This window comes from Cyprinodon tularosa, unplaced genomic scaffold (genome assembly GCF_016077235.1).
Source record: "Cyprinodon tularosa strain WSP-4 unplaced genomic scaffold, ASM1607723v1 ctg77, whole genome shotgun sequence".
In the NCBI taxonomy this organism is placed as follows: domain Eukaryota; kingdom Metazoa; phylum Chordata; class Actinopteri; order Cyprinodontiformes; family Cyprinodontidae; genus Cyprinodon; species Cyprinodon tularosa.
In genome coordinates, this window is record NW_024039529.1 from 364012 (window position 1) to 378508 (window position 14497).

The following is a 14497-nucleotide window of genomic DNA, read 5'->3' on the forward strand; positions in this document are numbered from 1 at the left end:
GTCACTGTACATGCAACTTTTTTTTTCTAAACAAAAAATGACTAATCAACAGTTAATCTTTTTTTGCTCATGGTTGCTCTAAAATACACTACCCTGAGGCCAAGTGAATTAATTGCACCCATCTTATCTTTATTCTACACATAAGTTTGAATATATTTGTTTACTTTGGGGACTGTTGATGTTAAGGTAAATTGATTGTATGAGGTGGAAATTGTCCTCAGTTTCTATTTATGAAAACTGTGTTGAAGAGGCAATTGCACTTCATCTATTTATGTGACAATTACTGTCAATTAAACTAAGAGTATTTCACTCTGTTTAATTAGAAGAAATCTAAATTCTTCTGTTGTTATCTATTGTAAATACATTTCATTATTACAGAATCCAAGATAATTTTTCCTATGCTTACTTTTTTTTTATATTTACTGTTTTTTTTTCTTTTTTTACCAATATGAATCATTGACACTACATATAAGCTTTGTGCTCTTCTGCTTATTGATTAGCATGACCATAGTTCTTTAACACTTTATAGGGCACTCAGTGAAATAGTATTATTGGAATCCAGGAAAAGACCTTATTACCTTTGTAACATAAAAAATATGGATGTTTTGATGGCAAAATTAATGTCAATGTAATAACACCAACTTGCCCGAATATATGAAGAAAAATAACAAAAGTGCTTCTATAAGAAATTCATGAAAAAACAATTAAAAAAAATTTTTTTTTTTGGTTTTACTTTTTAACTTTTAGTATTTAACCTTTTTTCTTGACTTTTCTTTTCAAACTTAACTTACAGTAGGTAATATATCATTCAAGGGCTCATCCAATTGGTCAAATGCCAAAATTATATGCACAGCCATGTAGCAGTATCTCTGCTGAATGGCTGGATATAGATCTTGTGCTTCACTGAGGGACGGGAGGGGGATCATAAACCATCACTTGCCCTATAAAGGGTTAAACAATGAAATTTGCAGAAAGCATAAGCATAAGGATTATTTCTCACTTTTGTTTCTATTTCAAATTGTCACATTTACATAGCCTTAAAATCTCTATGACCCACTTCCAGATGTTTGATCGAGGTGAAATTTTGCATGTGATGTTATTTAAATCTCTCTTAAAGTAGCAAATTACAGCTCTGAACTATTTGTGGTTTCTGATTTACATGTGTTTAAACTGAGTAAAGTCTGAAATGGTTGTGTTTTTCTATTTCTATTGGAAAGGACTCACACAGAGGGAGACTTTTGATGAAATTAAAGTAACTTATGGTGATGGTGCCCGTTATATGACCTTGCAAAATGTTTTATAAGGTTATATTATGGGACATTACCGCTATAAGTTACTTTCATTTCCCTTTGTGTGCGTCCTTTCAAATGCAAAAACTCAGACTTTACTCAATTTTAACACCAGTAAATCAGAATCCAAAATTTGTTCAGAGCTGTAATTTGCTATTTAGTCTAAAGAGGTTTAAAATACTTCACATGCAAAATTTCAGCTCGATCAAACATCTGGAAGCGGGCCAGGAACATTACTTATTGAACACACCTCGTAAGGTATGGGACCAAAAGTGGATCTAGCCCAGGGCCAACATTCTCTAAAGTCCTGCCCTGTCCCCTTCAGCGTGATACCAATACCAGAAAGTGTTGACATTTAAAATATATATATTGCCATTAGAATTTGAGGTACTCGTTCTTCAGTCTGCTCAGTCTACTTCCATGGCTGCGGATGATCAGAGACAGCAGCTCGTGTTTGTCCTTCAGGCCCAGGGAAATGTCCAGGGTCTCCTTCAGGGAGTCCCGTGTGTGAACGATCATGGTGAGAAAGTCGTCACTGAGCCGGTGCTCCTCCTTCAGCTCGCTCTCCTGACTCTGTTTGAACTTCACCTCCAGCTCCAGCAGGGATTTCTCCGAGTTAGTGAACGCATCGCCGATCTGGGCCGTCTCCCTGCGCAGATACTTCCCGTAGCTGTCCTCCCCGTCCAGGTCGTAGGAGATGCTCTTCCCGATCCCCTCCAACACCCGCGCCGAGTCCTCGATCTGCCGCTTGATCAGGGTGAAGTCATCCTTTATGACCGAGTCCTGGTCCTCATCCAGGCTGCACTTCCTTTCGTCGGTCATCTTAAAAAGCATCTGGCACTTCTCCGGGTCGTCGTTATCCTCATATTCTCCGTCCGGCACGAAATAATGATGAAAAGTGCCATTAGACATCTCCGGATGTAGTGGCCCCCGGTAAAAGGCTCCACCAGCTGGCTGCGACAACATCCAGGCACTTAGGAGCAAGTGAACAAAAATCATGATGGAAACTTGCAAGGTGTCAAATCTGAGGTTAAATATTTGCAAAATTACGCACTTTTAAATGTTATCCTTGTTCAGCGCGCTGCAAACAGGTTCCAAACTGCGCAGCTGCAGCTTTAATGTCCGTCTAATCAAACAAACTGGAAAATAAGTTGCTTCAAATTGTTTCACAGCTTCTCCTCCTCGTCCTTTAACCCAGTCTGACAGCTTGCATCACCGCTGGCAAGCAGGATAGCGGGGAATGAGAAAAAGTTTGCGCCGGCGTGGCTCTGCTCCCGACTCTGCCTGGTGCCTCAAACGCAACATCTGGACGTTTCAAGAGCCGCGCTCCACTTTTCACTAATAATACCTCTGCGCTGCTCTCATGTTACAGCGCCTCCGTCATTTTCAAAAGGCTGCATTCAGGACTGGGGCTGGGAAAAAAAGCCTCTTTCAAACCAGAACCAAGACCAACTTTGAATTAATTTGCTCAAACATGCTCAAAGTTTATTACACTCCTGAGTATTATACAAGTGACCACATATATAAACCTGAAATGCCCTTTTGTTAACCAGCCCTTTAATAACTCCCTAGTGGCACACCTTTAAAAACGTCTTACTTCTTAGACATAAATTACGTTTGACAGAAATGTTATTCATTTTCCTTATATTAAAGTTTAAATTAGATTAAAATAAAAAAAACAAAAAAACAAATATGATCCCAGTAGCTGTAGTATTGTCAGTATTAATCATGTCTCTACTTTTTATTAATATATAACAGCATGTGGGATAACAAGAATATATCAGCACAACCAATGGTGTAAATATCGGTAAGCAGAGACTGCAGTTGCTTAGGGGCCCCGTCGCTGGCATCTGTATGGCCCCCTAGCAAATTGTAGGACATTCCTCTTAAACCCACCTGATTCTATATTATCATATTGGACCATATTTATACCCGAACTATGATTGATTTCAACATGATGGTTTTAAATACTATGTTAATAACTGTGTATAGTTCATTAGACGGTTGGTAAAAAATGCACTAATTTAATATGTTTCAAACTGCAATAAAGATCTTAAAAGAACAAAGTATTTGAGTATTTCATTGCTTACACAAAGACTCGGAATTATGGGTAATCCAGAGCATATATTAGGGGATGGGGTGATGTACTTCATATGGGGCCCACCCAGATAATGTTGCTTACAGGCCTATTGTTGTGTCATTATGCCATTGAGCACAACTACACTTTAAAAACAGAATGCAGCTTAAATGACTTGCTTCATTTGGTAACAAGTAATTGAATTGATTTTTCCAATTTTAACTTTTTTTTTTAAACATGGCAACTTATATAAATAATAAACTTCATTCAACTAACCTACTTGTAACCAATTAAAGCAATTAATTTATGTTGTAGATGCATTCACTTTTTAGAGTGTAATTAGATGAACAAAATATTGAACCCCCTTGATCTATTGAATATTTTGCTCATTATAATAATCATATTTTTAGTTTTTGAGGGGAAATACATTAGCCTTTGAAATACATGACCCCTGAACTACAGCAGATATAAAAATCTGAAATGTTTGGCACAAAATTGCATTAATCCCAGCTTCCAATATCCTTTGATAAATACCCTGCCATGTATCGCCTAAACCCCCTGACTGTCACAGTCTTTTGTTATGTTTATTTAGAGTATTCAGTTTTACTTTGCTCCTTGTTTTAGTGTTTAATTATTATTTTGTTTTCTTGTTAGTTCCTGTCTTCCAGGTTTTCCATTTGTTGTCCTCTGCTGCCCTCTTGTGTCCTCTATCCCTAGCTCTGTTTTCTGCTCTGTCCTCACCTGTTTCCAATCGTCTCGTTAGCCCTCTCTTTGTCTCTGTCCCCGTTAAAAGCCCTCCCTCTTCAGTTCCTGTTTGCTGGATCCTCGTCTAACGTCTGTCTGCTTACCTCCTCTCTCCCTGGCTCCTAGTGTTTGGTTTCCCCTGATGTCTCCTTGGTTCTTGTTTGTTTGTTATTTTTGTTGGATTTTTTTAATTCCTGCCTCTGTACCTGTGAACCTCATTAAACCCACCTAAATTCACCTCTGCCTACTTGCCTCTGCTTTTGGGTCCTCAATCCAACACCAAATCGTGACACTAACTGGTAAGGTCTATCTTGCACTAAATACAGTGGCTCAGTCGAGCTCGGACTGGCAACGATTTTCAGCCCTGGCATTTTTCCATCTGATTGAAGCATTGAAGCACAGTCAAACATGTGGGTCTCAAATGTGAAACACAATACGAATAGACATTGTGGATGAACCGATCTATCTTTAAGCATCACAAGACTTCCATAATGCTTTTTAACTGGCTTTGGTAACCGAAGCACGTAAGACGGGAAACGTTAGCCTTTAGATGCAATACTCCATCATGCACCGCAATATATTTTTGCAAAATATTCGAACATAAATTTGCCAAATATAAGATGAACTTCGTAGTTTAGTTTAAAGAAAGCATTTTACTTTTGTTGCAAGGATTTTACAGTCTGAAGAAATGGAAAATTACACCATATGCCAACCGTGACAACGATGTGCATGACAAGGAAGGGCTATATATACTGCATGCATCAGTTAGGTAGTTAACATTGTATTACTTCTTGAGCTCCTTGAGTTATTTACTGTCACAGGTAGGAGCTTCAGCCGGAGAGTAAGTGTTGTGGCCGGTATGATTTAAGGAGGGCCAGCCTTCGCACGCTGAAATTGGGACCCCGGTATCACAGATTACCAGTCTGAACCTGTGCTCAGTTATAAATAACAGAGAGAACTGAGGAACAGGCGAGAGAAGTCACAAAAAAAGTTGTGAGGAAGTTTAAAGAAAGGTTAGTATTCATGGAGCACAGGTTATTCCATCATCCGGAAATAGAGTTTGGCTTATCTACAAATGTACCAATGACCGGACCTTTTACTGTAAATACATGAACTGACAAGCAAGGGAAGGACCACAGTATGGGAAACTGCACATTTCAACAGCTCAGGTTGGAGAATATGTCAAGTCTGCCTTTTATGGAAGACTGTATGATCAGAAATGTTTGAGGATAGAGGTTCCATTTGCAGTTATCACAAGCCATATTAAAGGACCTGATATTGGGTTGTTGTTAACAGATTTATTGACACAGCAATCAATGAAATACATAAAAAGCAAATCAATGAAATACATAAAAAGCTTTAAAAACATAAACAATTTGTCATGCAGTGATTATTCGTCACTTTTTTTTTTTTTTTACATTTGCGGTCAATATTCATAGAGAACTAATATATCCTGCCAGCAGGCCAAGATTGAATATAGGAACATTTTGCAAACTGTATTTGTATTATGTAATGTCTGTAGTATCTGATTGAGATCTTTACTGTAATGTTTAAATAACTTGTACTAATGGCTTAGAGGGAAATCTGGCCTCAGGAAGAAGATCTGTTAGAAGCTGCAAAAAGACTCGAGACCGGCTGATTATTTCTGTTTCTTGTGAACAATGGTCTCACTTATTCAGCCAGATTGATAAAGGAAAGGTTCAGATCCAATATTCAGGCATTATAATGTCCCCGACAAAGTCCAGACCTGTTTATAGATACTTTCCGTGCAATCTTAGTAAGTTTTATACAGAGATGAAGAAGTGGTAATTTTGGTCTTTCCATGTGTAAAGAGACAATGCAAAGAGGTTTTTACCTTCTAAAGGTAAAACATGAAATAAGTCGAAATCAGTACTAAGAATTATAGCTTAAGAGAAAACATGTTCCTGTATTCTTAAAGGGAACGCTTGTGCTACACTTTATTACAACCATTTAAACTCATATAAATACCTGGAAGGGTACTGAAATTTAACATCTAAAGATCAGCTACAAAAAACAAAAGTTGTTTTACAAATGGTGGTATGTCTAGAGTGAAACATTTGTCTCTGTGAAAATGTGGGACAGCTGCAATTCAGAAGAGCTGTCCAGACTGGTCAAGGTTTAATGCTGGATACTTGACTGGACGATCTGGTGATATGATCTGAAGAACAGCTGTGTTATTTTATCCAGTAATATGTCGTCAAGGCTGTTGCAAAGGATTCTGCATGAGGTCCGTTTTGTATTTTGACAATGTGTAAAGAAAGTCAAGTTTAATCCAAGACACACAACTTACTTACGTAATGTGAACTAAAGATGTGTCAATCCTAGACCTGTTATGCTTAAATGTTTATTCATCTAAGCCCAAAGCTACTTATTTGGGTGCAACATAAATACAGTGGGACATTTTTTTTGCCTTGAAATATTCTGCCAGTAAAGTCAGAAGCTGAAATAGACACCAACCTAATGACAGGGCTGTCCTCCTTCATTTGGCTACTGTAGCCACTGAAGAATGACTCAAGGTGAAAACTGTGTAGATTTTTTTTAACATGGTCATGGAGTTCACGAGCCAACATGCTAAAGGTGATCCAATGTTTTAAATCCCCACAATGCCACAGAGCATGTGCATATCTTTCCTGGGGAAACAGCAGAAGTCATTAGATTGCCTACCCCTGCTGACGAGTCCTGTGCTCATTCTTTCCATAGCAGGGGTGATTATTCACTGTTTTGACATGCAGGGATTAGGCTTGAGAAGAAGGACTTCCACATAGTACACATATGGTTAGAATGTTTGGAAATAGCTGAATCAATCCATTTCCCATAAATGGTACTTCTCTTTAAAGTTCAACCAAGAAGCAATGATATAAAAAAATGAATAAAATAAAAATGCACAAATTCAGTTTAATTATTTTTTTTAAACAATTTTTGGGTACCTGGCTAGCTAGTCAATGACTTTCCAAGGCTACAATATCTGATGGAGTAAATACTGTAACTGTGATGATTCCTGACAGTTACTGACTGTGGAGCTGCTGTGTGCAGTCCCATGGCGTCGCCCGCAGCTCCTTCTACTGTGATGGCAATCAGGTCTGAGCAGTTATAACTGCAACAGCTCCAATCACTGGGAGTTGCTGCACCTGGTAGGAGCACTATATATTTCTGATCTCCCCAGTGAGTAACAGCCAAATTCCTGAAAAATGTTTGTGCAAGTAGGACATCCAGCGCTCCAAGTTTTGAACTCCCAGTCTTGATCTGTCTCGTTCCTGTTTCTCTTGCCTTCCTCGCCCCTGTTCGATACTTTTGATTGCTTCTGCCCTCCTGCCTTGCCTCCCAACCAACTCTGTCTCCTTTGCCACTGTCTGGATTGTTCTGTCGATTGTGTCTATTACCTAAACCTAGTCCTCAGATCTTTATTTGTCCCTCTGGAAATTGCTGCCCAGTTTGTGGGCATCCATTTACCAATTCCCTAAAAATAGATTCCCATCTTGTATAGCCCTTCTGCAAACCTCTGCCCCATTGAGTGATTTGTTGTGCACTGACCTGCAGACTAACAATGACTTCCCCAATAACCTTAGTACCTGCATCTTAGTACCCCTTAGTAATAAACTCAATCATCAAAATTTGGATCAGTCAACCAGTGATTAAATTCTTTGAAACAGCTGCTGAGATCATTAATCAGAGCCAGTGCAAACTCCTGGCATTTGAGGTTAGTGGTTTTCATTCACTGCACCTTCAACACCACCGACTTGTGCCTGGCCACTAACGCTCTCCACAGTGATTAAAGTTCTAGTCAGCTTCTGTCCTGACAACACTGGTTCATCTTTTGATAACCCTTTAAATGCTACTACGCTACCTATGCCAGCTGGATTTCAGGTGTCCTGATTCTGTTCAGCCATTACAGTAATTTCAAAAAACATCAATAGCCAGAGGTCGATTTTCCTTTCATAAACTACCGAAATGAACACCATGTTACAACAATTACAGGTACATCAAAAGATTTAGTATCTGTGTAGATGTCTTGAGTAAGAGATGGTCCAATGGTATAGCAAGAACAGTCTCATACAAGAAGTGTTGAAATGTCCCACTGTTGGGGTGATTAGAATTAAGTAAACTGTAGGTTAGATAATATGCTTTTAAGAGATAACTTTATCAATTCTGTAGCATTTCATCCACTCTGAAACATTTTGGCTAAGAAACAGTGCCGCTTTGACAGATGTAACAGTTTCACTGCAACGTGTAGACCTTAAATATCATGTGTTAGAGCCAGAATCAAATGAATGATCCAGGGGCTATGGTGTATATTGAGAGGTCAAAACAAGCAGTGACAACAACAGTGATTATCTTCACAACTGTATGTTGTGTGAAACTCTTGACATTCCATTTTTCTGTGACTTGTAACCTTAGAATTATGCTGTTCTGGTTTCTGTTGTGTGAAAAATGTGCAAATGCAAACAAAATAATAAAAAATGACTATATATATATATATATATATATATATATATATATATATATATATATATATATATATATATATATATATATATATATATATATATATATATATATATATATATATATATACAAAATGCAAAGAGTGAGGGGATTTTAATTTGCTGCAAATGCAGCACTCAGGTGCTGCATTTACCATGCACTTAACTTATCATATTAATTGCATGCCTTGGATTTTTTTTTCCTTGTTGGAGCTCCAGGTACATTACATTTTACAAGAAAATAAAAAAAGAAAGAAAAACTAAGAGACCATAATACGAGTTGACAGTTTTTGTTTATATTTAACTAATGATGTGTACTATACTTACATAATAAGGACAAAAACTCAAATAGTCTTTTTTACAGTTTTCATGTAGCAGGTACGCTTAATTAAATTTTGACTATTCAGGAAAGGTCTATTTTTTTTACAAGTGTGTATTTTTAAGAGTGAAACTAATCAAGAATAGCAAAATGACTCCGTATCTGCAACTACTCTGGTCAACTATTAAAAGAGATCAACAAAAATATATTATATCAGTGCTGAGACATATTAAATCTAAAATAGGATTTCCCTAAAATGTAATACTTCATGTTATTCACTTATTGTAGCCATTCCAGTAACAGATCATTTTAAACAAATTAAAATGAATAGGTCTTTGTTTTAAATTGAGAGCAGAGTTAAAATTGGTAAATGGAACATGAATGACTAGGTTACATAAGCCTTACATAAACCACTGTCTGCAATGTGTATCAGTGTGATTGACGATGTGCAAAAATTCCACATTTCTCATTCCTCTTTCTGTCAGTATCCAACCTCAATAACACAAGAAACTAAAACAAAACTCTCTGACGTGATTCCATCACTTGAGATTTTGTCTCAGGATCACTGCAGCTCAGGGGTTTCTGAATATTTTTTAATTATGGGTTTAATCTAAAGTGTTGAGATGTGTTGGAACGTCCTGACAGATTCTGGCAGCATTTCTCCTGATGTGCTTTGCCTTTTCAGGTTGCCTGCAGGCAGAAGAAGCCACAGTGTGCTGTGCTGCAGTAATTTGAGCAAAGAATTTGAAGGATCATTCCTGGGTTGACTTTTTTTCATGAGATAATGTTAATATTGTGTCAGTAATCCTGCTAGTTGGGAAATAATGGCTTGTTCATCAATGCTTCACTGTATTGAAAAATATGCATGCCCTTTGCCATGAAATGAGAATAATGCCACAAAGGGGCTTGAAGCATCCTAATAAGTGTCTGTCTCTGACCATATACTGCAGCAGAAATTTAATATGGTGTAAAGTAAAAAAAGAACTTTGAAAATTAAGTCACTGCATGGCTTTAGGGTGGAATCTTATTTTGATTTGGAACACTGACTGTGCACCTAAATTTATAACTGTACATATTTACATATAAATAAGTTTTATAAGGGGAAATGTTCCTCCTACTAACAAAGGGCAGAATCATAAAAAAAAACCTCCAAAAGAGTTGTGGGATAACCTCATCTTGTGTGCAAGAAGCACAAACTTAATTTTTTCCAGTACTTTACTGATGCCAGAATATGGGATCAAACAAGTGATTTGCAGCTTGCATGAAAGCTTTTAATTTCCTAGTTTGGGAATACAGTGCCTTCCAGTTAAATTGACCATACCTCGGTTTGATCCCCATTTGGAAAATCCTCTTCTAACTGAACCTTACTCAGAGGGAATCAGCAGCTTGGCCAGGAGTTTCTCTGTTGGAAAGAAGTCTAGCACCAGCTTACAGTAGATCGGCACAGATTTACATTAAGTTTGGGGAATTTCTGTTTATTAATATAAGCTGTGTGTATTAGCACCTAAATGTGGACTTAGGAGAATGGTAAATAAGGTAAACAAAGTATGTTATGACTGGGAATGCAGAAAAAAATCAATGTCAACGTCAAATTTATACAAAGCGCATTTAAGAATAACGTAATAAAAAAACAATTCTTCAAAGTTAGACAAGAATAAACTATATAAAAGTGCAGTGTGAATACTAGCCAGAAAGAAAAAGAAAAACACTTCAGAAAGTGCTGCAGGTAACAAACAAAAGCAAGACACACTCAATAAAAAGAGTGGTTCTTTTTTTACCTTTACATACCTATGCTTTCTGGCTGATGTGTTGGTCACTTTTGAATGTTGGTGGTGCTTTCACACTCATGGTAGCATGAGGCGGACTCTACAACCCATACAATTGGCTCAGGTAGTGCAGCTCATCCAGGGTGGCAAATCAATGTGAGCTGTGGCAAGAACGCTTGCTGTGTCTGTAAGCGTACTGTTCAGGGTCTGGCGGTGCTACAAGGAGACAGGCCAGTACACCAGGAGAAGGTTGGAGGAGGTTGTAGGAGGGAAACAACCCTGCAGCACGAACGCCACCTCCACCTTTGTGCAAGGAAGAAAAAGATGAACCCTGCCAGAGCCCTGCAAAACATCCAGCAGGCCACAAATGTGTATGTATCTGCATAAATGGTTATGCTTCTGACTGAAATTAGGTACTGTGATAAGATCCTCAGATCCCTTGGGAGAACATATGCTGGTGTGTCTGGCCCTGGGTCCCTAGCCTGACGTAGTCCGACTCAGTTCTAGTCAGAATATGAGTCTGATGCTGCTCCATAGAGCTGTGATTATGGGGCGTGTTTCGAACGAACCAGGAAAAAAAATGCCTCTGCACTCAATTGGATAGACCTACAACCAATAAGAGCAACGGAGTGCGTGACGTATGTTAAGCCAGGCATAGTTGTTGTCAACAAAAATCAAAGCGTGCAGTTGCACGCCTAGAATAAGAAGATGAGCCTTGATCGCGTTTCTCTGTTCCTCTTTTAAAATTAATTTGCTGTCGATATCTTCTAGAACAGACCTAATAGCAGAATCTACTCACCCAAACTCTCCAGCGGCAGCCAATATTGTTGTCACCCAAGCGCGCATTGGTCACGTGGTTGATTACGTTACTGTTGGTCATCTGTCCATCATCGTATAAAGCCCACCCTGACAATTTGATTGGATCGCCTGACAGTGGGCGATAATACTCGCGCTACTATGGAGCAGAGCCAGACCGAACTTCCCCGACCTCAAACTTTGTGGGCGGGACTAAGTACGGAATGGCACCCAGGCTACTAGGTCCCCCCCTAATGCATGACAATGCTAGACCTTATGTGGCTGGAGTGTGTGAGCAGTTTGTACAAGACCAAGGCATTGACAATATGGACTGGCCCGCCCATTCCCCAGACCTGAATTCATTGAACACATTATATCTCAATCCATCCACCAGCTTCACATTGCACCACAGACTGTCCAGGAATTGGCAGATGCTTTAGGAGATCCCTCAGGATCAGGAGTGTGGAGGCCACACACAATACTATACCTCATTTTGACCTGTTGTAAGGACATACATCAGCCTGTGGTGTGTTTTTCCACATTAATTATAATGTAATCCAGCCATCCATTGGTTAATAGATTTATTATTCCTTTATGGTTTTTGGGGCTGCTCAATGGGGCAGTGGAGCAATCCTTCTTTGTTCGTTTCCCGGCCCGGGGTCTTTCTGCATGGAGTTTGCATGTTCTGCCTGTGCGTTGGTTCTCTCCGGGTACTCCGACTTCCGGTCCAAAAACATTACTCTTAGGTTAATTGGCATAATTAAATTCTCCTTAGGTGTGTGTAAACAGTTGTTTGTCTCAGTGTTGCCCTGCAATGGACTGGCGACCTGTCCAGGGTGTATTCCGCCTCTACCCCGTAGACAGCTTGATACAGGAATGAGCAACCCCACTTGGGATAAGTGTGATGGAAAATGGATGAATGGATGTCAGCACATTCAACTTCATACAAAACAAAGTGTTTATTGAGAATATTTCATTTATTTGAGTGTTTCTTTTCTTTTTTTTTTGAGCAGTGTATGCTTACAGTGTATAAAATACAAGCAAAAATACAAGACTGTCATGATGGGTATTAGTGCTAGCCCAAGATGCAGAAACACACACGGAGAAACTGGGTAAAAGTCCAAAGAGTTTATTGTGGCACAAACATGAGAAATGGGAAGGGAACAGTTCAGGCAGGAGGCTGGTTCACTGGAGTCTGTGCAGGGAAAGGGAGATGGCTGGTAGCTGAGTTCATGTGAGGCTAAGCTCTTAGCTTCAGGCTTAGCCTGGCAGTCCTGGATCTGAGCTTCCAGCTCACAGCAGAGAACATCAGGGGAAACACGAAGGATTTCTCAGGTTGAGCTTCCAGCTCTAGCAGGGAACAACAGGGGATTAACTCAGAGGATTCTTCAGGCTGAGCATCCAGCTATCAGCAGGGAACATCAGGGAAAAATCCACATGGGAACCTCGAGGGAAACTTCACATAGAAGTAGTCAGGTTTCAACCACGTAGGAATCTTCGGGTTGGCTCACCAGGGCAGTTAGCAGGTTAGCTCTCCTTGAGCTTCAGACTTGTGACTGGTTTCCTGTGGTGCAACTCTCCCAGAGCTGCAGGCCAGAGACAGGTTGCCAGAGAGACAGCCCTTCCAAAGTTTCACGAAGAGACAGGGGGTTAAGCTCATCCAGAGCTTCACGAGGAGAAAGGAGGTTAAGCTCATCCAGAGCTTCACGAGGAGACAGGAGGTTAAGCTCATCCAGAGCTTTCACGAAGAAACAGGATTCCAACTAAGATCAACACTGCGGCGTAGAATCCAGGTCTGAAGGTAGCTTAAATACTGTGGTCCTCCTGATTACTAGATCAGCCACAGGTGTGTGAGAGGCTCAGCTTCAGGAGGACCCACGGCGCACTCTGCTGGAGGCAAAGGGTAATCTCCAGAACCTGACAGTGACTCCAGCCCTAAGAGAAAGAGACAAAAAAGAGCAGAAGAGGATCCTCGGCGCCCTCTGGTGGGCAAGCCTGAGGATCCCAACAAAAAAGATAATTCTAATACCACTATACAAAACATTAATAGAATTAACCTGCACTGAAAAAAAATATTTGTATTAAATTAAATGAATTAATCAAATGTCTTTGTACAGTAGCATTGCCTCTGACATACACAGACATGAAAATGTATGAATATTAAGTAGTTAGTTACTTGTTGAGTAACTAAAAAATACATTATCATCGCATGCTTTAATATTTTCACTTAGAACCATGTCTGCCACGCACAAAACATGACAGGCTAAGAAAAGTAAGATAAGCAATATTTCAAATGAAAGTTGCTTAAGGAGCCATTGGTAGCTCCGGAAGAGCTGTAAAGACCAACATCTTATATCCTGACAGGACAATTGTGTACTCAACAAATCACACCTGAGTTATAGAGTGACAAGAATAAACTTATTATTGTAAGAGACCCATAAGAAGACCTATTTGCAGTTTTCTAATACCTATATAACGGACAGGAAACATGTGGAAGAACGACTTCTTGACAGTTAAGATCAAAATTGAGGGAGAAAGCATTGCAAATTATCCAGAGTCCTTGCATGGAAACATGATAACAACAGCAATAAGCTGTGGGGATGTTCTCTTGAATAGAGCAGAGTTCACGGATTAGTGGACCGCGTTCCGGATCCAGAGCCACCTGATTTAAAACATTTATGAATTACCATAAATGGTTTACCATTGTCCGACGACAGTGTCTAACTTCCCTTGTGCCGCTTCTCCTTTTAATATGGTAAAGCCTTCCGGAGCGCCAGGGACCAAGCTACACATGATACAAATTAGTCAATGAGCTGTGTCAGTCTGGGTCACTGCGGCGAGTCACTTTTAGACAGAGCAGGCAAACCTGTGGCAAGCCGGGCGATGTGAAAGTAAGAGAAGACGATGAGAAAAAGAGAGCAGAGAAAGTGAGGACTGCTTGAAGAACTGCAGTGAACAGGTGAAAGAAAAGTGAAATGGCGTGCTCAAAGATGATCCTGCACATT

The 14497-nt window shown here is 39.5% G+C and overlaps 1 protein-coding gene across 1 annotated transcript; it reads right to left on the minus strand.

Annotated features, from left to right (window-relative positions):
- Positions 1-1183: 1183 nt before the first annotated feature.
- Positions 1184-2615, minus strand: fibinb (fin bud initiation factor b). Its single transcript, XM_038270576.1, has one exon. The coding sequence runs from the start codon at positions 2286-2288 to the stop codon at positions 1665-1667; it is 624 nt and encodes a 207-aa protein (XP_038126504.1). The 5' UTR covers positions 2289-2615; the 3' UTR covers positions 1184-1664.
- Positions 2616-14497: the final 11882 nt, after the last annotated feature.